Here is a 26476-nt window from a genome sequence, read left to right as displayed (position 1 = left end):
CACACTCTAAAGGCCAAATTTCAATATAAGCTTTAGTCCTACTACAAGCTGTCTGTGCCTCATTTTGACACCGTCATCACCGCCACTACAGGTAAAAATATCAAACGTGCTTGGGGTTGATGGGGGTGGAGGGGGTGTATGAAGTGGATGCCCCCAAACTACTTTGGTTACACAAACTTTGTTTTCAGCCCCAGTGCATGAGAGCCCTCTCTCTCCGTCAGCCATCTGCTGCTGAAGAATCTGTTTCACTCGATGAGCCAAGCCCAGCCTTTATTGGTCCTAATGGCACTATCAGCTGAGCCGCCAAACCCAATTACCTTTTAAAAAGGGAGGCCACCCCAGCTAATCATGGCTGCCTAACCTGATTTGCCTGTGATGAAGAGACGGGATAAAGAGCAGTTAATGGAGGGAGAATGATCTCACAAATACAAAAAACTCAATTCATTTCTCCAGGAGAGCAATCTGTCCGATTCAGCGGTAATGGAGTGGAGATTCATTAGTCCTCAGGCCTTAGTAGTAGCACTGTCCCCTTATCAAGTGAATGACAAAAGAACATTCAGTGTGTTACACTTATAGACTTCATGTTTTGGAGAATGCAAATAGAAAACAGCTGGTTGCTGAGATTAGAAATAGAGATTAGTATTCCAGTTTTTAGGGCTTTAACTGTAAAAGAAATGCATTGATGCCAAATACAGTTAATTATTTGCATTTTTTTTTGCATCGTTTTGTCAGTTACAGTAACTGTACAAGTAAGTGTCAATTCAGAAAAGGGACTCTTAGAGTAATAGTAGCCTATTCTTTAAACTTGTCCTAATGATGCAAGTTTTGAGACATGCATTTTTAGTAGATAGCATTTTCTGAGCGTGAGCTAACATTTCTTTGCTAGAATATTATGTCAGTCAACATTTTATTGGATTTGATCAAAGTTCCTAATCCTAATTTTGGAAACTGGAAAAGCTTCACCACACAGCAAACTGCAGCCTAGTGTACAGCATGTGACCCAAAACATTTGGCCTGAGCTCCAGTAAAGCACAGTCTCATTCACACGCATGTTCTGTTGATGATGTAAGTCATACACATGAATGACCAATTGATGCCAAGAATGTTAAGCAGGGGATGAATCACTGAGAGGATGGGGAACAGGACTGTGACGGCCTGACCCCAAACCCTGCGGAATTCATACACCACCACCACCACTTCAGCTTGGCCTGGTCCAGATATCATCCAGAGGACGTCTCCTGGATGGGGCATAGGGCCATAGCCAGGGTTTGCAGACTGACATAAGGCCAAAGCCAGAGTTAAAATCCTATTAGTTTGAGTTGGGAATCGGATTATCGTCGTCGAGAATCACTCGTCTGGCAACTAGGGTCTAATTTACGCCAATCAACGGCAATTATTGAGGGGAAGGGAGCCCCTATTAGAGAGCCTCATCCACTTAGTCTAATGAATGGGGAAGATTCAATCTTGGCTGTGGAGACGCATTGGAGAGCTGCTGCTGAATGCGACTGCACCAGCAGCCTAAAGAAGAGCGGCTGTTATTTATCAATGGCGGGGTGCTGTCAGAGCAAACATGCGTTAGCCATGGGGCACCAGGCTCTGGTTTCTGATGGTCTGAGGGTACTCTGTTCAGTAAAACAGTTACTGTAGCTCTCTGTAGCCTGTTATGTGTAGATCATATTTATGAAGATACACACTCACGTGCATGTCCTGGATTTAATATCTCAGAGTTGGATGTTCTATTTCTTTTCATAAATCCACAAATACCATTTCAAATCCGTAAAGTTGATTAAAACCAATGTTTTGCTAAAAATGCAGTCATATACTGGTACAGACAAATGTTTAGTGAATGAAATTAAATAAACCAAATTTACTAAATGGGCTGTGTTTCTTTTGTATTTCATTGTTAAACTGAAGCTTTCCAAATCTTCATTTTGACAGAGCATGCTACTTTCTATGCAAACCTTTCAGCATTTAATTATATTTTTTCCCACATTATTCAGATTTCACTTTCAAGAATTTTAATGGGGTCAGTGTGAGAAAAGGGGGGGGGGGGGGGGGGGGGGGGGGGGGGTACCTAAATGTGTAATGCATGACAGAAAATAATTACCTGAGAAGTTATTTTTAAACTGAGTTACTCAGACTAGGTGACTCACTTGTTATACATGCAGGATGTTGTTGTTTTTTTTGTGTCACATAATGTGTGTGCTTCAACCTGTGCAAAGCTCTACAGTTCAGTTTCCATTATTACACTGCCCTCTACTGTTTTACAATCAGAAAACCCCATGCGGGGCTCAGTGAGTAATTAGATTACATGGGATCCAAGCATGCAGAAGCTAATGTGACACACCTTAATCATAGTGAAGTGTCAATAGGCTTTTTATGACCTGAAAATTCCCATGCTGTGTAAAAGTTAATGTTTGCAAGGCTGGCAATGTTCTGTTGATATTAGGTGGGCTGGGAGCAAAAATAAACCTTCCGCCGTGGAAAATTTATTTGCATATTCACCATGCATGTGCAAATAATTGTACCAATCTTCAGGTTGCATCAGATCCTATATCATTTCTACCCTCATGAAGGTCTCAGGTTCAACTGTTGTGCCATTATTTCTTCTCTGGTTGTTAGGTTTTTTTTTCCGACATGTACTGATTGTAAAGAAAAGATAACTTTCAATCTGAGTTTTATAAAAATGTCCTGAAAATTCTCACTCAGTGGGGGGAATTCCATTGCCTTAAATAGCTTCCTGTTGGGGTTTAGCTTTTCCAGAATGGTAAGAGGGTGCAGACAAGCGAAAAGTTATTAATACCAAATATTTCCAGAGTTTGGGGTTTCACTTCCGATCAAAGCCCTTGCTATTTTTTCCGAGCAAATAAAGATCCCCAAATAGATAGATAAACTGTTCAACCTTTTCTCTCTCAATTTTCCCCTTTGTTCTCTACATGTTTATGTTGGATGTGTTGTGAGAACACAATCTGCTGCTTTCTGCTGCATGAACTATTGAACCTATTCACTTAAAGCTATTAGTAAAATTTTGCTCGTCTTGGTATATTTTATGAGCTACAAATTCGAAGAACATGTAAGATATGTTAATAAAAACAGAAGGGAGGAAAAACACACTGTAAACTGCAGTCCTCAAGCTTCATTAATGGGGAAAACAGGTTGAGGTTAAGGCTACACACTCAATTCAACAGTGACTCAACTTTTTCCTTTGTCTTAGCTGCTTATGGGAACAGGGGGATGGAGCATGCAAACTCATTTCAGACTGCACCTTTCCCTTTTCAAAAGTGACTTGCTGATCGGTAAACTGATGTCTGCGGAGGTGTCAAAACCATATTTGTTCCTGTGGTGACCTTCACTATTCACAACTTGTGGGCTGCATGTTCCATTTTACTTTTAGACTCTTGTAATTGCTAATCACCGTGCCCACTGAAGTTACCTTTGGCTTCTGAAATGAGGGGTGACGTGAAGGCGCTAAAACTAGTAGTTTTTCAAAACAGTTTGGAATTAAAGAGGTTTTCATTTAGCAGCCAAATCCTCAGTTCCACGGTGTAAAGCCTGTCCTGTCATATAGCAACTGAGCAGCTATTATTCAGATAATAGTTTTATAAAAAACATACTAATCTCAAAATCTGCAGCTAAAATAGAAAAAAAGTACACCAAAACTTGCTTTGTCACCTTCCTGCCTAAAGTTACACAAAAACTGTGTTGTTCAGTTTGTGCACATGTGAGATTAAAGGCACTGAAGGGAAGATTTTGTAATCTCAGGATAGAAGTGCACCAGTTTTTAAACTTTAAAGTATGTCAAACAAGAGGCTCTGGTTGCTCATTTATAATAGGCAAGTTTCCAAACAAGAAAAAATATAATTCTTGCTGGATATGTGTTTTATTCAGCACTTGACCCTTATTAGCACTTAGCACCGGTAGACAGTGCAAAGGTCTTGAGCAACTGCGAAATGCAACACTACTATCTTCAATAAGTCATTATTGGTTTGTTGTTTTTTTTTTGTTTTTTTTTGTTACTTTAAAATAATAATAATAAAAAATAAATAAATAAATAAATTAAAAAAAAAACCCACTTCAACATTAAAATTTCCCTCTGGGATAAAAGAAGCATTCTTCATTTAATTTTTTAAGAGCTTTTATTGTTTTACTTACGGCACATTGTTTTGTGGGCCAATTGGGATCTAGATGTCATATGACGTGGGTTTGGTATGTCTCCTGTGGGTCACACATGGTACTGATGTCAGTTGTTGGCTTTTGTGTGGATTACCGCAAGTATTATGCAGGCCAGAACTAGTCCAAATTGGAGGAGCTAGCCAGAAAACAAATTCCAGCAATTTACTTTTGGGGCTTGTGTAGTGGTCAAAACATATTTGTCTGAAAAGGGTCAGGATCAAGTACTGGACAGAAAATGAGTTCAGAAACATGAGTAAACAGAAACACACCACCCCCAAGATGCTCTGTCATGTTATTGTTATCTGAAACTGGATTATAGTGTGGGAGAGGCAACCTTTTTTTTTTAATTCTAATAAGAAAAAAATCCCCACTTTATCAGTGACTTAATTAACCACTACAGGCAACTATTTTAGGCAATGTAAATGTGGGGAATTTCCAATTACACAAACGTGTCCACTTTTATGACTTTCACAAGGTCATTTTGTGTTTAGAAGGATACTACCACAAATGTCATCATGTCAGAGGGGAGAGGAAGCCCCCTTTCATATACATCCCACATCTTCACCACTTTTACTGAGTGAATTGAAAGTGACATGATGGAAAAATCTGCCTGAAGTCAGCCTCAGATGAAGCTTCACTTGAAAATTAGATGAAACAAATGTTTTGTCTGAAGCATAACCTAAGAGAGAGCAAAGGGATTGCATTCTTCCTCAGTAACCACTGTAAAATACATGTGATAACTTTTCTTAGTTTGTTTTCCTTTGTAATAATCTTTTTTTTTAAAATTGGTTTTCAATAAAAAAAAAAACATAGATGTGGTCAGTTTTCTTCATACAACTGGTTTGAACTATTATGTTAAATTTGAATTTGCAGTGTTTAAATAATACTTCAAATATTTAATTTGCTAAATGTTTTTCTTTTGTAATCCTGCAAAGTTTTGTGATCATTGATAAAGATTTGACTTCTTAATCTGATGGACTTCCTGACATGAAGATCAAAGTTGAAAGGGTCCAGATGACACATCCAGCACCCTCATGCAAAACTGCAAGGGCCCCCTCAAGGAATACTGACTTTACTTACCTGTGATTCTGCACCAACACAGCTCCAGTAGTCCAAACCTCAGTCAGGTTTGCAGACAACAAAACACTGGTGGGTCCCAGCAGCAAGTGAGACAAAACAAGCTATAGGAGCAAAGGGAGCCACTTGGCAATGTTATACAGTTACAAACAATCTTTCTGTTTTTGTGAAGACAATGAAGAAGATTGATGTAAACTTCAGAAGAGAGCTCACTCAGTATGGTCCTCTGATCATTAATGGCACTGCTGTCGAGAGGTCCTGGGTGTGCGGACCTCTCCTGGACAAACAACACTATCACTGGCCAGGACAGTCCTTGCTCCTCTCAGGAGCAAGGGCTGCCAACACATCCATCTGGAAAGTAAATTCTCTCCCTGCTCTGCTCCACTTCTCTCTTTCCTTCCTGTTTGCACAGACACACCTACATCCATAGCTGAGTCCTGGTACCTCCTTCAGAAGCATCCACCTCCAACTATACAAATTGAATTTTGAGGTATTTGCACACTGAACTCAGGACTGCATTGGTCACTTGATGCACCTGCCACTTTAAGTACCAGGCATTTTTACAACATAGATTGATTCCTCTGTGCTGTAAATACCATCATGCACCTATAGTTATGATTAAGATTATCTGTTTTTGTTCTTATTCATTTATTTATTTCTTACTATTATCCTACTACTACTACTATTTTCTCTACTTTTCATCTTCTTGGTATGTCAGCGTGGTTTAACATGGCATGTCTACCTGTCAGCACTGAAGGCCTTGGAGAGTGTCACCAGTTCAGGTCTCTGTAGCAGGGCGCTTTACAAGTGGTGACTATCAAGAAACTTTACTTATTTACTGCTTACATTCAATAAGTCTAGAAAAAAAACTTTTTGATTATTTCTGACATCAGTTGCACTTTACAGTCCAAACAACATGCTCGTACAATGACTGATTACAGAAAACACCTTAAGTGTTTTCTGTAATCAGTCTTAATCCTTAGTCTTAATCCTTTAAGGCACAAGAACTTACTTATATATACACATTCTGTTAACATGGACGAATATCGGGTATATGTGAGTTAGACCTCATGCTGGGGCTCTATACTACAACAAACCCATCGTTTATTTTCCAACAGAGTAACGCATCATGTTGTGCAAAGGATCTATGTTAATCGTCAATCAACCGACAGCTGTCGTGTCAGTCTAACCGACCAACGGCAGTGCGTGCGCGTTCACTACTGCAACCTTCTGGTGGTCAGTTAAAAAGTCGTTGGTGAGTCAACCGAAACTGGACAGTTATGAAGCTTTTTGTTTGTGTACATAAAAGTGTAATTTAAAGTTGCATATTTGACGGACACATTAGGTGACGAGGGTGCAAAATCAATTTTAGTCGTGATGAAGCTAAATTCTACTTTTTAAAATGGCGAAGTTTGCCACCAAATCAGGGATGTTGGCGGAAAAAGCAAGTTGAGTTAAGTTAGGTTAACCATATATAAGGTTAACCATATATATGATGTCTATGAGTAAGACACGGTGGCCGAAATATAACGCAAGCCGTGATGGTTTACTGATACTTCATTTGTAGCACGTGCTACAAAGCTGGGTGTCAGCAGCTCCACACTAACGACAGATTTGCTAGCTAAATTATTGGAGATAAAAAAAAAAAAAAAAGGTGCCTTGCTAGCTTTGTCGCAACTTTAAAGAGGTAACACTTGGGAGTGTTTTATTCCCCTTTTAGAATAAGTTTGTTTTTGTTCTCGTTTTAATACCACCAGCTAAATTGGTACATAGAGTCCAACAATTGTGGTAAGTCAGTAATTGCTACTCATACAGTTGTGCTCATATTTGTTCATATAATTTCATTAAAGAAGGAAAAAAACAGCTGCCTGTATAATAAGCTGAAATTGACTAAAGTAATAATAAATAAAAATTTAATGAAAATCATTACATTATTTTCTAATTCTGGTTAAATAGAAATATATATTTAAAAAAACAAACAAAAAAAATAAGATAATTTATTACATAATACATCACTCATAAACTAATATTTTGTTGAACAGTCCTTTAATGTTTCCGCTACAGTCAGGTGTTTTCTGTTCCTCCCAGTCAGACTTGTGCACCTGTTGACAGGTATTTTGTCCCATTGTTCAACAGAAAAGTGCTTTAATTTGTCCAGGACCAATTTTTTTTTCTTTCTTCAACTCAATTAAATGAAAAAACAGTGTCTTATATTACTAAATTATATATTTGCAAAATTTTAGTTATTATTCCTTTTTTAAGGCTCTAGTTATTTGAGTGACTGTTGTAAATTCAGCCTTTAATGAAAGGGAATGAATGTTTTTTTTTTTAAAGTAAAATAAAACAGACATTAAGCGACATGTAAATATTTTTTTCTTAAATTTAAAACAAACAGACTTTTTAAAAATCATTATTTTATCATTTGTCTTTTATGCGTTAAAACACCTTTTATGGGGGGAGGGGGGGCAACACAGAAAAGAAGTATATCTTAAACTGGGGTCCTGAACTTAAATGACTTAAATGTAAATCTGTTTAGTCTTACAGTTGTCAGCTTAATAATGTGAAATAAGGAGTTCAGCTACTAGTGAGGGAAAATACCTATTGGAGAATATTTGGGGATGCAACAAGTGGAATAAAAACACAGTAGTGGCATTAACACCATGTTGCTTATGATTTCTCTCCTCTTTAACCTGAAAGATTTGGCTTTGCTTTCCCCCCACAGATCTAGATCCTTTTTATAGGAAGTGACTTGTTTACATAGTACGCAGCTTTATTTCAGTATTGGAATGCAGTAGAAGAAAAAAAGGTTTTCAGTGGTGTCTGTTCAGATCTGCTAAAGATTGCAAAGGCCTTAAACATTTTTTAAATGTTAATTTTTTTCTGCAGACAAATTAAAAAAAAAAAAAAAGTAAGAATTTGAGAGGTTTATTGTATAGAGCAACCATCCATCCATCCCTAAACAAATATACTGATTTTTTTTTTTTGTTTGTTTGTGTGTTTGTGAAACTGACATAAAAGCCAGTCTCCTTGGTTTTCTCTGAAGTACAGTAGACTAACAAATGTGACTGTTCTCTGTTTAAACATTGTGATAGCTTGCAGGATGTTTCCAGTTGGTGGACCATACCGTGGTGGTAGAGGAGCCCGTTTTGCCCAAAACCTCCTGAACAATTTGCCAACATCACCAGAAATAAACCAGTCATACAGACCGTCATTCACTTCAAATTGCCATAGTAAACCTGAGCCTGATGAACAAAAAAGGTCATCCAGATCTGGTTTGTCTTTAAGTATTTCATTTGTTTAAGTTCCAAAAGCAATATTTGTGTTTGTGTTTTTGGTTCACTCTTTCACTTTGTCTGTCTTTCTGTCCTTCTGTCCGTCTGTATGTATACACATATCTATGTATATGTTTGTGTTTATCAAATTCTAATTGGCCCTTTCTGTGCTTTTCCATTGTTTGTCAACTAAGGTCCATTTGCCAAGCCAAAAGAGTTGCCCGAAAAGCTGATAGACAGGTACAAGAATGGTGAAACTAACGCGATAACGCTGCTCCATCAGCTTGCCCAAAATTTACAGTTCCACCTAGAAATTAAGGAAACAGTAACCCCAGGTAAATGTGTACTGCGTGGTTGTGTTTGACTGTAAAGTACATTTAGGTGGGAGTTTTGGCATTTAATGATAAACAGTAATTTTGACTATCCTTTAGATTGTACAAAAACTTATTTTCTGATTTTTACTAATTTATTTCTCCCACCATTGGTATGTTGATATAAAATTTGCCCTCACAGGTTTCTCATGATTACAAAATTCCCCCAGCTTATTATCTGTGTACATCATGAACCAACACTGGAGGAATTGCACTGATCAAATGATTCATTGTGGTTTTCTTAGGAAATATACCAGGGTTTTATTTTGCCTTTCGTGTTGTGATTGATGGAGTTGAATACAGGACCGGCATGGGAATAACAAAGAAGGAGGCTCGTCTCAAAGCAGCAGAACTTGCTCTGGAAGACTTTCTACCTAGCTTGGAAAGTCTGAAGTCTGTTCTGACAGAGACATCAGGTTAGTGTCTTGACGTAAAATGGGGTTTGTGAAAAGACTTTGGATGAAAGAAAGTTGTCTCTAATATTCTACTTTAAATACTAAGTAGACATTAACAACTAGAAAAACACTGAGTGCGAACGTCCAGCAAGCTGCTCATTTCCATCCATATTGTGAATATTCCTGTCTACGCTTCATCTACACTTCCTTTGAGATTTGAAGTTAGATCAAGACCCATTCTCATTCTTTGCATAAAGTTGATGACAATTAGTCAAACACAGGCAAAAAGATAACCTCATTTGTGGAGGTAATGGTAATTTCTTTTATCAATCTCTTCAACTGTTAATAGTTTAAACATCAATAGTCACTTCTTAAAATAAATTATATGCTTTGAATGTTTATCAGATTTTTTTAAACAAGTTATGTGTTTCTGCTTAAAAAAATGTAACTTAATTGTCAAGCGTGTCTTTTTAGGTGTTTATCATTCTTCCAAAATTAGATTTCTGGTAAAGCATTAAAGTTACAATCCAGGATGCAATGTGAGTCAGTGTAAATATGGCAAGTGAAAGTAATCCCAACCAAACACTGAAGCATCATAGGCAGAAGCTTACTGTGCTGCAGCAGTTTGCTTTTTAATTAGTTTTATTAATCACATGTAACTCTCATAACTATATTTGCCCAAAAAAATATAATACTTTTTAAATTTAAATGGTTTTTAGTGGTCAACTGAATCAAACAATAGACATAGACATTAACATTTCAAACTCATTCTCTCTCTCATATATACATATAATAAGCATACACACACACTTCTTGCCAGGCAGTGTACATAATAGCTGAGTTGAATTATCAAACTTTTTTGTTTTGGTAGGAAATAAAAAACATTTTATGATGTGTAATGAAAAGGATATTAACTCATGTAGAGAACAGGTGTTGAAGGATCAGTGGTGCCAGATAAACACTCTTGACATATTTTTAGAGTGAGCTGAACTATGTATCTTGTATGGTGTCATTTATCCCTATGCTTTTCCACGCATGTTTGTTTTTTCTTTTTTTAGATGTCCCTCCACCCCTGCCAGTAAAAGAGAAGTCTACCACCGCAGACACCAGTTCTTGTCGAGCCATTTATGGTATTTTTTGATCTAATTATTACTACATTTAAGTTTTGGATGCGACCTCTACGATGACGACCAACCTGGGCATGAATGTTTCCTTGCCCGGACGCGGGTTACCGGGACCCCCCTCTGGAGCCAGGCCTGGAGGTGGGGTACGGGAGCGAGCGTCTGGTGGCTGGGCCTTCGCCCATGGGGCCCGGTCGGGCTCAGCCCGAAAGAGTTACATGGGCCCCACCTCCCGTGGGCTCACCATCTGCGGGAGGAGCCGTAGGGGTCGGGTGCAGTGTGAGCTGGGCGGCAGCAAGGGGCGGGGACCCTGGCGGTCCAATCCCCGGCTGCAGAGGCTGGCTCTGGGGACGTGGACGTCACTTCTCTGGTGGGGAAGGAGCCTGAGCTTGTGCGCGAGGTTGAGCGGTTCTCGCTAGATATAGTTGGACTCACCTCGACGCATGGCTTGGGCTCTGGAACCAGTACCCTCGAAAGGGGCTGGACTTTCTTCCACTCTGGAGTTGCTCATGGTGGGAGGCGCCGAGCAGGTGTGGGCATTCTCATCAGCCCCCAGCTTGGTGCCTGCACGTTGGGGTTTACCCCGGTGGATGAAAGGGTAGTTTCCCTCCGCCTCTGGGTGGGGGGACGGGTCTTGACTGTTGTCTGTGCTTATGCGCCGAACAGCAGTTCAGAGTACCCACCCTTTCTGGAGTCCTTGGAGGGAGTGCTGGAGGGTGCTCCTTCTGGGGACTCCATTGTTCTGCTGGGGGACTTCAATGCTCACGTGGGCAATGACAGTGAGACCTGGAGGGGAGTGATTGGGAGGCATGCCCCCCCCCCCTCTGAACCCAAATGGTGTTTTGTTATTGGACTTCTGTGCTCGTCATGGATTGTCCATAACGAACACCATGTTCCAACATAAGAGTGTCCATATGTACACCTGGCATCAGGATTCCCTGGGCCGCAGTTCGATGATCGATTTTGTAGTCGTATCGTCGGACCTACGGCCACATGCCTTGGACACTCGGGTGAAGAGGGGGGCGGAGCTGTCAACTGATCACCACCTGGTGGTGAGTTGCTCAGGTGGTGGGGGAGGAAGCCGGTCAGATCTGGCAGGCCCAAACGTGTTGTGAGGGTCTGCTGGGAACGTCTGGTTGAGTCCCCCGTCAGAGCGAGCTTCAACTCCCACCTTCAGCAGAGCTTCAACTATGTCCTGAGTGAGGCGGGGGACATTGAGTCCGAATGGGCTGTGTTCCGTGCCTCTATTGCTCAGGCGGCCGGCCGGAGCTGTGGCTGTAAGGTCATTGGTGCCTGTCGTGGCGGTAATCCCAGGACTCGTTGGTGGACACCAACGGTGAGGGATGCCGTCAAGCTGAAGAAGGAGTTCTATCGGGCCTTCTTGGCCTGTGGGACTCTGGAGGCAGCTGATGGGTACCGGCAGGCTAAGCGGCATGCGGCTTCGGCTGTTGCCGAGGCAAAAACTTGGGCATGGGAGGAGATCGGCGAGGCCATGGAGAAAGACTTCCGGACGGCTTCGAGGAGATTCTGGTCCACCATCCGGCGGCTCAGGAGGGGGAAGCAGTGCTCCATCAATACTGTGTACAGTGGAGGTGGGGAGCTGCTGACCTCAACTCGGGACGTAGTGGGTCGGTGGAGGGAATACTTCGAAGACCTCCTCAATCCTACCAACACGTCTTCCGATGAGGAAGCAGAGCTGGTGGACTCAGGGGTGGACTCTCCTATCTCTGGGGCTGAAGTCGCTGAGGTGGTCAAAAAGCTCCTTGGCGGCAAGGCCCCGGGGGTGGATGAGATCCGCCCGGAGTTCCTTAAGGCTCTGGATGCTTTGGGGCTGTCCTGGCTGACACGCCTCTGCAGCATCGCGTGGACATCGGGGGCAGTACCGCTGGATTGGCAGACTGGGGTGGTGGTCCCCCTTTTTAAGAAGGGGGACCGGAGGGTGTGTTCCAATTACAGGGGAATCACACTCCTCAGCCTCCCTGGTAAGGTCTATTCAGGGGTCCTGGAGAGGAGGGTCCGCCGGATAGTCGAATCCCGGATTGAGGAGGAGCAGTGTGGTTTTCGTCCTGGTCGCGGAACAGTGGACCAGCTCTATACCCTCTTTGGGGTCCTGGAGGGGGCATGGGAGTTTGCCCAACCAGTCTACATGTGTTTTGTGGACCTGGAGAAGGCATTCGACCGTGTCCCCCGGGGGCTCCTGTGGGGGGTACTCCCGGGAGTATGGGGTACCGGACCCCCTTGTACGGACCGTCCGGTCCCTGTACGACAGGTGTCAGAGCTTGGTCCGCATTGCCGGTAGTAAGTCGGATTCGTTTCCGGTGAGGGTTGGACTCCGCCAAGGCTGCCCTTTATCACCGATTCTGTTCATAACTTATATGGACAGAATTTCTAGGCGCAGCCGAGGGGTTGAGGGGATCCGACTTGGTGGCCTCAGGATTGGGTCCCTGCTTTTTGCGGATGACGTGGTCCTGTTGGCTTCATCTGGTCGTGATCTCCAGCTCTCGCTTGAGCGATTCGCGGCCAAGTGTGAAGCAGCTGGGATGGGAATCAGCACCTCCATATCTGAGACCATGGTCCTCAGCCGGAATAGGGTGGATTGCCCTCTCCGGGTCGGGAGTGAGGTCCTGCCTCAAGTGGAGGAGTTTAAATATCTCGGGGTCTTGTTCACGAGTGAGGGAAGGATGGAGCGCGAGATCGACAGACGGATCGGTGCGGCGTCTGCAGAAGATGGATGGATGGATGGAAGTTTTGGATGCTTTTCCTTTTCCAAGTTATGATAAATGCACTTTACATCCGAAGAATAAAATTTAAAATATCTTTTTTTAGCACACAGGCAAACTTCACTGTTTGAAAGAAATTTATGCTGAGGTACAGAAAAGTTAATTGGATAAATCGTTCTCTACTTAAGATCTTAACACAAGATCGTTAAAGCGGGGTTTGAAGCACATTTTTGAGCAAAGGTGTACTGAGGCTCTTGGGTAAAAAAATATATATATATATCACCAAAAGCAATTTAAGTTTATGAAATAATAACCTTAAATGTATTGTAAACTGTCTCTGACACACAAGTTTTAACTTTTTAGTGTAGATTTCTGAAGTGTTGATTTTTCAAATGATGCTCAGCAACAATTAGAAATTGTAATAGCAGTTATTTTCATTGTTGTATCCATAATTGAATGATGATTCAAAACTAGTGTATGGCAAATTTTTATTGGAAGAGCACTGTAGTATTAAAAGTTAAAACCGTTCAGAAATATATTTTAACATTTTTCAGTTTATATAGCAGAAGTTAAAATTTCTTCTAAATCTTAGCTGAAACAATGTGACAAAAACAGACTAAGATTTCAGGAATTATTAATTGAAACATAGCAAGTCAGGGGGTGTAATTTCAGATCATTGTGAAACTGTTTTCCTTATTAAGAAGAGAGTAAAATAAAAGGTAAAAATGGTTGTTAATTAAGGACCATACTATATTGGACAAAAACAGAAGTTTATTCTGATTTGTTTTTATTTATTTTGTTTGTTAAATCTTAACTAGAATAAAATTAAAATGGAAATGTCTTGCAAAAGTGACTGGACTAAGAGGTCAGAGGCATGAAAAAATAAAAATTTAACTGGCAAATAATAAATGAAAACACTCCATAATTATGTTATTTTATCCTATATTTTCAGAATATACAACAAAAAGTCTTGATACAAACTGTTCCTCTTATTTGTTTGTAGTGATGTCATTTAAATTTATTGTTTTGACTATTTAGAAAGGAAGAATCCCGTCAACCTCCGGATTCTACATGCTGTCAAGGATCAACTCACCAAACTGATGAACAGCAACCCTGAGTTCTCTGACTGTGCAGACACCACAGCAGCATTCATTGTTAAAACTTGTAAGTGGTAAAGCTGTGGTCCAAGGAATGGATGGGGGTATAAGATGTCCTAGTATAAATGTGCAACTGATTGTAGAGCGATAGAATTTGGTTGAGTTACCACTACCATTTCTCCGGTCAGCCTGTGGGACTTTTATCTTCCCAAATTTCTGTGTATTACATGTTCATTGTCCCCGTACCTTAGGAAGACTACCTCAGGGAGTAGTCTTCATAAACTCTAAAAAATGAATATCTGGTAAAGCAGTGTACCTCCACTACGAGCCTCCTGGACCAACCGTTCCTTTCTCTGGAAGTGGTGGAAGCATATATAACACATTATTTCCACAGATTAATTTCTTTGCATTAGGTTTGAGGGCACTAGTTTTTTCCCATCAGTATAATTTTTGTAGCACTAGAACACTTTTATGAATACCAAATACAATACTGGTATTGGTTCATCTCTATTTGAAGTTAAGTGGCATTCTGCTGCAGATGCTTACATCTTTACACTGTTCTTGCTTTTTCTCTAGCCAGTGGATATGAGGTCATTGCTCTTGGTACAGGGAACTTCACTACCAAAGAGCCTGTTTCATCGAATGGACGACTTGTGCACGATTCACATGCAGTTGTGACTGCAAGAAGATCTTTTATGAGGTAAGAGGCAAAATGAAATCTGCTGTGCTTCTTTTCGTACTTCAGGATTCTCCAAGAATGTTTTAATAAGTTAATTCATTATGTATGTAAACATGCAAACCTCTAACCCCAGGGATCCACAGTGCTGCGCCATACCTTTGCAGATGATCGTGACTACACCAGTAAAAAGGACTGGTTTTACCAGGTGCGCTGCAGTGCGTTTCTGAAGCATCCCAGAAGCACCGTCGCTTTCCACTTCTCTAAAATACGTGTCGGTTCTATTTTGGCTGCTCTAAAATCTTGTCTAGAGCAAAGCAGATCGTTCAGGCAGGAAGTTACTTGATGAAAAACAAAGTGGATACAGTGGATTTTGCCAGTAAAAGACTACATGTTGCACTTTGGATGCACTTTACTCTGGAACATCAACATTTCTTCGTTATTGATGGCACCGGCACCAAGCTTTCAGGTGAAAGCCGGTTTAATTTAATAAATGACACAGTGGAATACGTGCATTTATCTTGGAGGAGGAAAGTTGCGTTGTTTTGCAACCTCTTGTAATGACACCATACATCCCTACTTTAAAGAAATAAAGATCAGCACGTGAGATGTGGTCAAACTGTGCCTACTTTTTTATTCGCTGATTTATTGTTCACTCTAAAGCAGTTTTATAGAGCATTTGAAGTAGACCTACACCAGCTATAATGCACATTATGCAATTGTCATACGAATGGCGACACAGACTTTCCGCTCTGAAACTGGTGACATAGGGTGGGATGCGGTGGTGATGGTCTTGAAACATAGTCGTTAACATAGAAGCTGTCACCTGACATGAGGGTTCCACTACAAACCCAGGTTCCAGAAGATGAGGGATAAAAGGCAGAAGACTAGTGAGCATTAGGGTCGTATTTAAGAATAAACAACCAAGCTCTATGAATGCATCAGGAAGAAGGATGAAAAACTTGGTGAATGTCTCAGGCAATAGAACCTCGAAAACAAAATGGATGAAGAATCAAGGCAGAACAAGTCCCTGTAAGAAATGTGTGACCACAGTGTAGCCAAAGTGATGGAAATCGACAAGCCCTATAAATGGCTAAAGAAGACTTTAGTCAAAGACAGCACAGAGGTGCTAATCATTGCAAGACTGGTGCAAGCCTTGAGTGCCAGGGCAACTGAGGCCCATATCTACCACATCAGACGGGACCCCAAGTGCAGGTTTTGCAGAGAGACACATGAAACAGTTCAGCACCTCACAAGCAGGGTACAAGATACTGCCAGGCAAAGAATCCGTGGAACGCCATTACCAAGCAGCCGGCATAGTGTACAGAAACTTACGTGCATATATAACACTGGCCTTGCAGCAAGAAGGTTGCTGGTTCGAGCCTCAGCTTGGGGGATGTTTAAACAGTGGCCTTTCTGTGTGGAGTTTGCATGTTTTTCTCGTGTATGTGTGTTTTCTCTCTGGATACTCAGGCTACCTTCCACTATCCAAAGACACGAATGTAAGGTTAATCTCAATTGTCTGGAGGAGTGAGTGTGAGCGTGAATGGTTGTTTGTCTTTCTGTGTTGCCCTGCAATGAAGTGGCGACCTGTTCAATGTGTACCCTGCCTCTCGCCCAATGATTGCAGGGACATTCTCCAGCTTGGCCACGAACCTTAATTGAACTAAGCAGTTGCGAAAATGACTGACTAATATGACTGAATATGTGAATTATTACATTAAAAAAAACAAGAGTCATTTAATAAGCCAGTATATTGAGAAATGTGCATTTTACTAATTTATTTGTATTCATTCTATGGAATATGTATTTATTTTATTATTTAGTTTAACACGTAAATGGCCATACCAAATGTCACCATTGTCACTATACACAAACACATAATTATATCATCGTGCCACTTTTATGCTGTTTCCAGGTATTTGTACCGGCACCTGCTGATGTTTTTCAGCAAAAATGCCAGTTTGACTGAGAAGTCAATCTTTCAGCAGAATACCAGTGGAAATCTTCTTTGCCTGAAAAGTGGCATCACTTTTCACCTCTATATGAACCAACTTCCCAAGGGTGCTGCTGAGATTCCTTCTACTTTGTAAGCTTGTGTAATATTTATCCCTTTAAAGTTATCACTGCTGTTCTTTGTTTTACCACAATTAGCGGCCAAGGTTAAGTGAAATTTCCTCTGCTTTGTCCTTTCTCAGACGTCTGAACCCTCTCTCTATTTCTGCCTGGCATGCCAACAATGAGATCAGCTTGCATGTGTCGGTTGAGGGCAAAGTAAATTATTACTTTATTTATGACGATAATATTTTTTATTGCACAGTATCTGTTTTTAGAAATTTATTGTGTGTACCATTGACTCATAACTACAAAGCTAATTTTCTTTCTAGGTATTCTCAGTTTTGTCATCCGCTTTTGATCAGTCGACTTGCAAGCTGGTCAGTATGTCAACCACAGACAAGATCACTCAGTGGCAGGTGCTAGGATACCAGGGAGCACTACTAAGCCACTTTATTGAGCCCATCTATGTTCAAAGCATCCTCATAGGCAAGTTTAATTATGCTCCTTTAAGTACCAGCTGATGCAGTTTTTCAATCTATTGTTACCAAATACAACTGAAGTAAATGAAAAATTCATGGTGACATAGAGAGAGCAAAGTGGGGTTGAGTGCTGGATTCCTTGTTTGGGGCTAATAACCTTTTCCCTGTTTTAATTTCCCTGTTCACATAGGAACTTGATAGGGACATCGATTGTTCCAGATATATTCTTAATTAGGGCACATTCCCTACAGGATAGTTCGGGAGACTAATCAGGCAGAGAATTCTGAAAAGTGTAACTTCTGCTTTATGAGACCCCCATTTTTATACATATGTATATACACATATATGTGTGTGTGTGTGTGCGTGTGTGTGTATGTATATATGTATATATATATATATATATATATATATACACACACACACACACACTACTCACAAAAAGTTAGGGATATTTGGCTTTCAGGTGAAATTTATGGAAAATGCAATATGTTCATGCTACAGTGATATAATATAATAAAAGTAAGACATTTAAGTAGAAGGATGCACTACTGATTTCCTCATCTCAAAAAATTCATTCAACACAAAAGGTAACAACAATGGTAGCTACACCACAACAAAAAATTTGAACGTCTCAATATCTCGTCATGTGCCCTTGAGCATCAATTACAGCTTGACAACGACGTCTCATGCTGTTCACAAGGCAACTTATTGCCTGCTGAGGCATGGCATCCCACTCTTCTTGAAGGGCAGCCCTCAGGTCATTGAGGTTCTGGGGTGCAGGGTCTCGAGCCTCTACACGACGGCTCAGCTGATCCCACAGGTTTTCAATGGGATTCAGGTCTGGAGAGAGTGCAGGCCGTTCCATTTGAGGTACACCAGTCTCCAACAGACGTTCCCTGATGATGCGGCCTCGATGAGCAGGAGCATTGTCGTCCATGAAGATGAAATTAGGCCTGTGCTGTTCATGTAGGGGCACAATCACTGGATTAATGATGTTATTCAGGTAGTATGGGCTTGTCACTGTACCATTCACAAAGTGTAGGGCAGTTCTGTACCAAGTGGACACCCCTGCCCACACTGTAACACCGCCACCACCAAAAGCTGGCCTGGTGACAACAGTGGCTGATGCATAGCGCTCTCCCTGACGTCTCCAACATCGTTGCCGGCCATCATTTCTGCTCAGTGTGAATCGACTTTCATCAGAGAACAGCACTGAGGCCCACTGGTTCCTCGTCCAGCGTAAATGCTCCCTGGCCCATGCAAGACTATGATGCCTGTGCCTGGTGGTGTGGTCAGGTACCCGTGCAGGTCGTCAAGCACGCAGACCACGCTGATGTAAACTGTTTCGAATGGTCTGACGGACACTTGGGTGCCTCTCACCTCTCTTAAACGTGCCTGGAGTTGAGTGGCATTCATCGTCCGGTTTCTCAGGGCAGTGTTCACAATGTAGCGGTCATCAGCACGGGATGTGGCCAAAGGACGTCCACTTCTAGGCCTTTCTGTGACTCTTCCAGTCTCTCGATATCTCTGTTGCAACCTGCTGATGACACTCTGTGACACTCCAAGCTCAGTGGCCACTTCTGTCTGAGAACGTCCTGTTTGAAGCATCGCAATGGCAAGGGACTGTTGTTCCATTGTTAGGTGTCGTCTTGGTCTCATGATGTCAAAATGTGAACAGCATGATGAGGACAACTGTTTAAACACCAGCTCTAATTGAACCAGGACATTTATTGGTCAATTCAAGGATCACACACCTGCCGTGATTTTTGCCGTTAAGCTCCTTGTTAGAGAACAGCAACTTGTGCAAAATTTATTGAAACATTTAACAGTTGGACATGTGCATTTAAAAGCTTAGAGAAGATCACCTTAAGTTCACCTGTACAGGTTTGAATGCATTTTAGGCTTGTTGTGAAATTTCACCCAAAAGCTGAATATCCCTAACTTTTTGTGAGTAGTGTGTGTGTGTGTATATATATATATATATATACATATATATAAAAAATTATATGTGCGTGTGTGTGTGTATAAATATATACACACACACAAATACACACAATATCATGGATGGGGAATCTAATCGAGAAAGTCGAATATGTTTAAAATTGATATTTTAGTTTAAAAAAAAAAAGTTTCAAATAAATTAAAAATAATCCATTAAAAAAATTTTCTTGTTTTTATTGATATTTTTACTTACCTTCTTGGGCAATATAGCAGCAGAATGATGGTCTGGCTACTGTTTCTTCCTAATTGTATCTAAGATAAATGACCAGCAAAAAATGTGTTGGCCCTATAATTTCTGTTCTTTCTAGCTTATAGAAGAATGTAGTTACTTGGGAAATTATCACTTTTTGGTAAGTTTAATGATTAGGAGACAAAAATCTGTTTGAATTGAGAATCAATTATGAATTGCACTGATGCTCCAAAAATCATAATTGAATTAAATTTAGTTGTTAGTTTTACATCTCAAATACACACACACACACACATACATATATATACATAAAAATGTGTGTGTATATATTTAATATAATTTTTTAACAGTATCTCTTAAAAATCAGTACACCCATCACATTTCTGCAAATATTTAATTGTATCTGTAAGCGCAAAGCTCGTATAACAGTCTTAAGTCACAGTCTCCTCAAAATGACAACACACAGCCATTAATGCCTAAATGACAAATATATGGTCACATTTGTCCTGTACATAACAGACTGAACTCTGGACCTTGAATAAATGTCCTGATGTTATGAAAAGATATATTATACAAAAGTATAAGTTTTAGAAATACACTACCTGATTGTTGAATTTGCTGAGATGCTATGCACTAATTAAGCAAAATCATACAGGTGACTCCTGCTGCAAGGATGTTCATGGTATGGAGATGTCTGTGAGCCAACGTGTGGAGGGAATCACCTCTCAGTTGCCCATGTTCTACTGCCTGATGAGGCCCCATATAAACCTGGTTCCTTCAGTGGCCACCTACAGACCAGGCACAAGCCATCTTACCAGAGGATTCAATTGGAGCGAAGGTGACAGCTCTCTGGAAGTGGTGGATGGTCTGGAAGGCAGGACTATAGAAGAGTAAGATTTTTTATTTTCATTTATGGGTTGACAACTAAATATGGACCAAAAAGGGAGAACATTTGTGTTTCGTGAATTATTTATTTCCAACAATACTTCTTGGCAATAAATGTTACACTGCTAAAAAGTCTGTTTCTTTTTACCTTTTTAAATGGTGCCACATTTCAATGGAAGTGCATTTATAGAATGAGTAGAGTAGTTAAATATGTATATTGCGTCTATGCAATAAATTTCCAAATCTACCATGCCAGTGCCAAAGTGCTTATTCTCCAGCCGATTTATATTTGGAATCATGTATTGGACATGTTGACAGTTTTAAGTTTCATCTAACAGTGTAGCCTCAGTTGCATCTAAAACTAGCATACACAGCCACAACTCCTTATGGTGGTCACCACCTTGGTCACACCCTGCTGTGGATTGACAGTCTGGTAAACCTCTCTTTGTGTGGACCAGTGTCATCTTGGACAATTAAGTTCAGTCTAAGACTGTGGAGGTGTGCAAAGCCACTGGTTATAGAATCTCATGTTTTGCATCTGCACTGAGATTGCCTTGAATAAGGATTCTTGTTTTTCCATTTACAGTTTCTGCCTCACATCATCACACTGCCCATCTAAATAACTGCCCTGAAAGTGCACTATAGCACTTTCTGAAACTTCCCCATGGTTTAATTCCACTGTCCATCTACCGTAGGCAGAATGTGGACATATGAAATGGTCATCTTGTAGTGTCATCTGGGGATGTTAACATTGGAAAACACTAGCCTGGAGTTGGCCTGTGACATTGGACCTATCGAGATCAAACAGTTGCCAATAGACCATTGTGATGGGGCCCATAATTTGATAGGTACTATTGATTAGGTCATTAAAAGAAGGAGCAGATGCTTAAAACAAGAGAAGTAAAATAAGCTGTTTAACGTTGGTAGAAAAAAACGTGTCAAATTTTTCATATCCACATACTCAATTCTGCTACTTGTCCTACAAATGCATTTTTCTTATGGAGGTGGCACCATTTGAAAAAGGGAAATTACAGGCTTTCCAATGGTATAAAATGTATCACCAAGAATCAAAGAAATATTACAAATAATTCACCAATTTTGATTTTCAGTTTTGATCCAAAATCAATTCTCTGAATTGATTTAAGATCAATTCAGATAAAAGTTGTAACTTTTTAACTCACACTTCACTACATTCTGAGCATGTAGTACTTCATGTCCATAAAGTTTGAAGTTGTTTTTAAGTTTTGATGATTTTTTTATGCCAGAAAAACGGCGTAAATAAAGTATATAAGTATGTTTGGATTCCAGTAATTAAAAAGTAGTTAACCTGAAAAAATATTTGACATTAATGAAGGCAGTCTTAAAAAAGTGACCTTGTTATGGATTTCTTGACGATACAAGTAAAAGGTGTGTTCAAGACAAGTAACCACTTTGCTCTACCCAGCTATTTATACACTTTTGCTTTGCCAAAATATCAAACCACAGTAGCAGCTGCATACGAGTTCTAATTTTTCTACTTGTACAGTCTGTACAGAACAATTTTTATGGATTTTAGGCCATAGTGGAAAAGACAGATAATTGTTGAGTTTTAGGCATTTTTGCATCCAAGCTGATTGTCCATCGCTCGTGAAAGATGTTCATGTAGTTGCAGCCGCAGTGCAGTAGCAATAAAACAAATTAAACAAATTGCTCTACTTTCTATCTATCTATATATATCTGCAAATCTACTTTGCATCTCTGCATCCTCAGGGACTCCTGGCCTGCATGTTTTCCAGATGTCCATACTTTAACACACCTGACTCATGTGAATGGCTCATTAATAGCCTTGCAAAGAACTTGTTGAGCAATTCAGTTAATTGGAATAAAAGTAATAATCAGATTTAAACTAGATGTGCTGAATTTGGATACCTCAGGAACATCTGATGCAGGGGTCCTGGAAGACCAGAATGGAGCAATATCGGATTAAAACACTAGATGAGCTGTGAAGTAATCCATTTTTAAAGTCTAAGCTTGTAATACCAAATCGATAACTTGATCATCATCACTGAATGGTGTAAAATTAATGTACTGAATGATTAATATGTTATTTTTAGGTTAAAAGAAGATGGTAAGAAAATGCTGTTGAACGTGCATCAATTTTTTCTTCATGTCTCTGTACTATTTAAACATTCTGTCATTTAGATGGCTTAATACTAATTTAGCGTGCCAGTGTTCTTCCTGCTCTTTTCTTTTGTGTGGGTAAATGTATTTTGCAGTTAAGTATTAAGTGTTTAACCAGTCTTTACTTGCTTCTCCAGTCCTGAATTTCTCTGTGCTCATGTCAAAACAACTGATTCAAATTTGTGTAGATCCCCATTCAAGAGTGGCTCTGCCCTGGCAAGCCGTCTGTGCAAAGCAGCAATGTTGCATCGCTTTAAATTGGTTGCCAAAGAGGCCAAGAGGCAGGATCTGGTGGCCACTGGCTCCTACAGAGAAGCTAAGGTAAATTATCTCCAAGCATGTAGTATAGTGGTTTCCAGTCCAGCTCCTCAGGATCTCCTGCCTGATGTTTTATAGGTAGTAACCCTACATTAACACACCTAAATGAAATAAAGGGTTCGCTAACAGGCTGCAAAGAACTTGATGAAAAGTTTTTTGGAGAAGGACTTTGTCTAAAGTGTGTAAGGCAGGGGGTCCTGAGGATCTGGATTGGGAAAACAGTGATGTAGTATATTAGCTGAAGAAAAATACTTTATTTAGGCTGCTCATATTAATTCTACCTCCGTTGCTTGTCACCAAAGAGGATGGCAAAGCCGTACCAGGAAGCCAAGAGCATGCTGCGGGCATACCTGTATCAGCAGGGCTTTGGCTCCTGGCTGGAAAAGGTTTCCATTTGTGACAACTTCAATGTGTGAATGAAGACCAGTTAAGATATAAAGGTCTGATTTTGTTTGCCAGAACTTAGAGCTGTTGTATTTGATTATTATGCCTGTCAGAAATCTCCATTGTAGGGATTGTGAAGTAATTGATATTAATCCATGTTCATGGTTTTTGAAGTAGTTATGTTAAGATGAGTGATTACTAACATAATTTGTATCCAAGCTACTTATGATTCTGAAGGCCATTACAAGTCTTTTATTACAGTAATACCAACACTTGCTTTAGTTTACATATAATAATTCCCTTACACTGTTTATGGTAATAACTGTGTTTTCTTTTGTGTCATAGTTTGAAACAGTATTCTGTGTTATTGTTAGAAAATTACCATATCTGGTATGTAGTCTTGATATAAGCTTCATATTCCTGTATCTTTTGAAGTATTACATGTATGGAGGGTATGTTATAACTTTTTATGCATACACATTAGTTCTAGCTACATGGTAATTTCACCACTTTGGAAAAAATAACTTTGTTTGTATTAAGCAGTTTAAAACTTGATGGTACAAGATTTGAACCTGCATACAAGAGCAGAAAAATAAAACGAGTATTTAAAGCAACGAAAAGTAAACAGAGCAAATTTTTGATGTGATTGCACTTACACTTTTCAAAATACAGCAACAAATACGGTAATTCATTTGTTAATTTACCAGATTAAAGGTGCAATGCTAGAACAATAACATCATTGCAGCAAGAAGGTATCGAAGTTTTGAAAAAACTATTTAAGACTGCACAGTGCACAATTTGTTTGTACAATGAGTTGTTGTGTGTATATGCCATTGTCTGGTAATGTCTGCAAGATGGTAGTTATTGAGCAGCTGCAGTCCAGCAAACTGGGGTTGAAGCTAAGGTAAATTTGAATATTGGTAAATCCCAAAATTTGAATGAAAGCATTTGAGAGTTGCATGAACCATCATCTTAAAACAATTTTATGGGTTACTGCCATGAGATTTTAAAAAAAGGCATTGCTGACTTCCTAGATCACATCCAATTGGTAGCAATTGATTTTGAAATCCATTATAAATGACATGTTCTCTGTGTGGCTTAAGGTTTTTATAGACTTAAATATAGGCAGATGTTAAGTCTGGCCTTTCACTTGATTCAAATAGGTCACCCCCACCACCACCATCATGAAACACCCCTACACCCTAGGCAAAAACAAAAAAACAAACTCTGTTGATTTGCTTTAGTCTTTAGCTTACACATACAGGAAATGCATTGGTTTCCTGTGAATGCAATGCAGCACATCATTTAATCTAAGTATTTTGCTGCAGCCTTGTGAATGGGTGTCTACATGTTTACTGGTATAGCCAAATGAAGGATTCAGCATAGACTGCAAGAAATTTTGGGCCAAGGATCAAATCTGTATGTATAGCTCCAGGCTTTACTGATCTTTCCTTTGACATGCTTTTTGCTTTTGCAGCTAACGAAGGGTGTGTTTGAAAGAATTATGTTTATTTAATCTGGACCACACTTGCTATTCTTTTTTTTTTTTAATTTTGTTACTTTGGTAATGCAGGTAAATGTTGCATTTCTTATATACTTGGCACAGTCTACTTAAATTGTGCAGATTGAAGTATTTTAGTTTCTGTTAACTTAAGGATCCATGCACACCTTCCATCTTTGTTTGCAACATAATGCACACAAAATAAATCAAGCCTTATATTTTCGGTAAAAGAAATTACGATAGACATTTGAGGCCTGTTCTTAATATCAGTGTTTTCTTTATATCAGTAGAGATAAGTTTACCAAAAATACAGGAGTCACCAATGCAAATTGCTCATAGTCCTTATGACGAAGATCGTGCAGCTCATAGCTTTTTTTTTATTTTTACTGAAAATATGTGAAAACTTGCTCATGTTTTAATGTTTACTTTTACCAGAAATCAGGGCCTTGTGGAATGTTATGAAACTGCATAAATTTGACTTAAGTAATGTGTTCTTTCAAGCAGAAGCTAAAAAAAATTGGCTTTGTTACAATGTAAATTGTTTAAATCCAACCTTTTTTTTTTTCTTCCTTTTACGTATCACTCAGTCACTGAGGTGATGATAGTAGCTTTAGAGATAAACAGGATATGAACTCCTTTGATGTGGTTACATGGTGAAAACACTTGAGATGTGAGGACTTAAAAGCTGTAGCACTTTTGCCACTGCTATGAAAAATGTTTGGCATTCTTGTAAATAAAAGCTAACCTAAGATATATAGTGACACGTGTGTTTTTAATCTTTGCTTTTTCTTTCTTTCCCTAAACCTAGAACATGTTAAATAAAAAGTACAACAAAATAATGATGCAGTAGTGTAAAAATGGCTTCTTTCGTGATGATGGCTGTCTAGGTTAGTTAGATGGCAACTTTGCATGATACTAGGCGAAAAAAAACAAAACTGAATTCCTGTTAGTCTGACCAAAACCAGACTTTTCAAATGTATGTCAACTCAGAATCGGCTCATAAAGCTGTGCCGTCTTGGGTTCTCTTCTGCATTTAGCAATCACTGCTTTCAGAAAATTTAAACTTTATAACTTCAGTGTCATCTGAATAAAAGCAATTATGAAAGTAACTTAATGTCTATGCGTTGCATTATGCTGCACATAGTTTAAGATGAACTTTTAATAGAAAAGTCTGAAGTTGCACAATAGTTGAAACGATTTTTAACACAATTGCAACTATCTGCAAAATTTGGAGAGTAACTTGAATCTTATTCTGGCACAAGTTTATAATCAGTTTCAAGTCTTTGCCTCTTCAGTGATGGTATTAACACAAAAAACACATTTGTACATAGTACTTAAAAATTTACATGTGGCCGATTTGAAACAGTACATTTCTAATTGAGCTAATCATTGCCTCATGGTATAGTTCCTGGGTCAACTGGTTGTATGGATAATCAAGCCAGGTTTCAATTCCAAAGTGCTATATATTGTTTTTATCATAACCTTTAGGTTAATAAATGAAAGCACGTGGTTCATAAGTGAACAATAAAAGTTTATATTTACATTACAAGATGAGAAGAAACTGTATAGTGCTGATAGTGTTGTAGTAAAGCAAATTC

The 26476-nt window shown here is 39.6% G+C and overlaps 1 protein-coding gene across 1 annotated transcript; it reads left to right on the top strand.

Annotated features, from left to right (window-relative positions):
- The first annotated feature begins 6472 nt into the window (after positions 1 to 6472).
- On the top strand, positions 6473 to 24537 carry adad1 (adenosine deaminase domain containing 1 (testis-specific)). The gene is made up of 13 exons (XM_079250577.1): positions 6473 to 6505; positions 8343 to 8522; positions 8717 to 8857; positions 9139 to 9309; positions 10347 to 10418; positions 14168 to 14293; positions 14803 to 14926; positions 16821 to 16991; positions 17101 to 17176; positions 17290 to 17446; positions 20286 to 20520; positions 22864 to 22996; positions 23296 to 24537. Exons 2-13 carry the CDS (start codon positions 8351 to 8353, stop codon positions 23407 to 23409), a joined length of 1692 nt encoding a protein of 563 aa, XP_079106703.1. The 5' UTR covers positions 6473 to 6505; positions 8343 to 8350; the 3' UTR covers positions 23410 to 24537.
- Positions 24538 to 26476: the final 1939 nt, after the last annotated feature.

This window comes from Telmatherina bonti (genome assembly GCF_933228915.1).
Source record: "Telmatherina bonti genome assembly, chromosome: 12".
Lineage (NCBI taxonomy): Eukaryota > Metazoa > Chordata > Actinopteri > Atheriniformes > Telmatherinidae > Telmatherina > Telmatherina bonti.
Note: the sequence above shows the minus strand (reverse complement) of the source record. Positions and strands in the feature narration are given on the sequence as shown.

What these genes read in the sequence shown, in the direction of transcription:
- adad1 (XM_079250577.1), top strand. Translation starts at nt 8,351, where the DNA reads ATGTTTCCAGTTGGTGGACCATACCGTGGTGGTAGAGGAGCCCGTTTT. An exon ending in AGCATTCATTGTTAAAACTT is followed by an intron (nt 14,294 to 14,802) that starts GTAAGTGGTAAA and finishes CTTTTTCTCTAG; the next exon opens with CCAGTGGATATGAGGTCATT. An exon ending in TGTTCAAAGCATCCTCATAG is followed by an intron (nt 17,447 to 20,285) that starts GCAAGTTTAATT and finishes AAAATCATACAG; the next exon opens with GTGACTCCTGCTGCAAGGAT.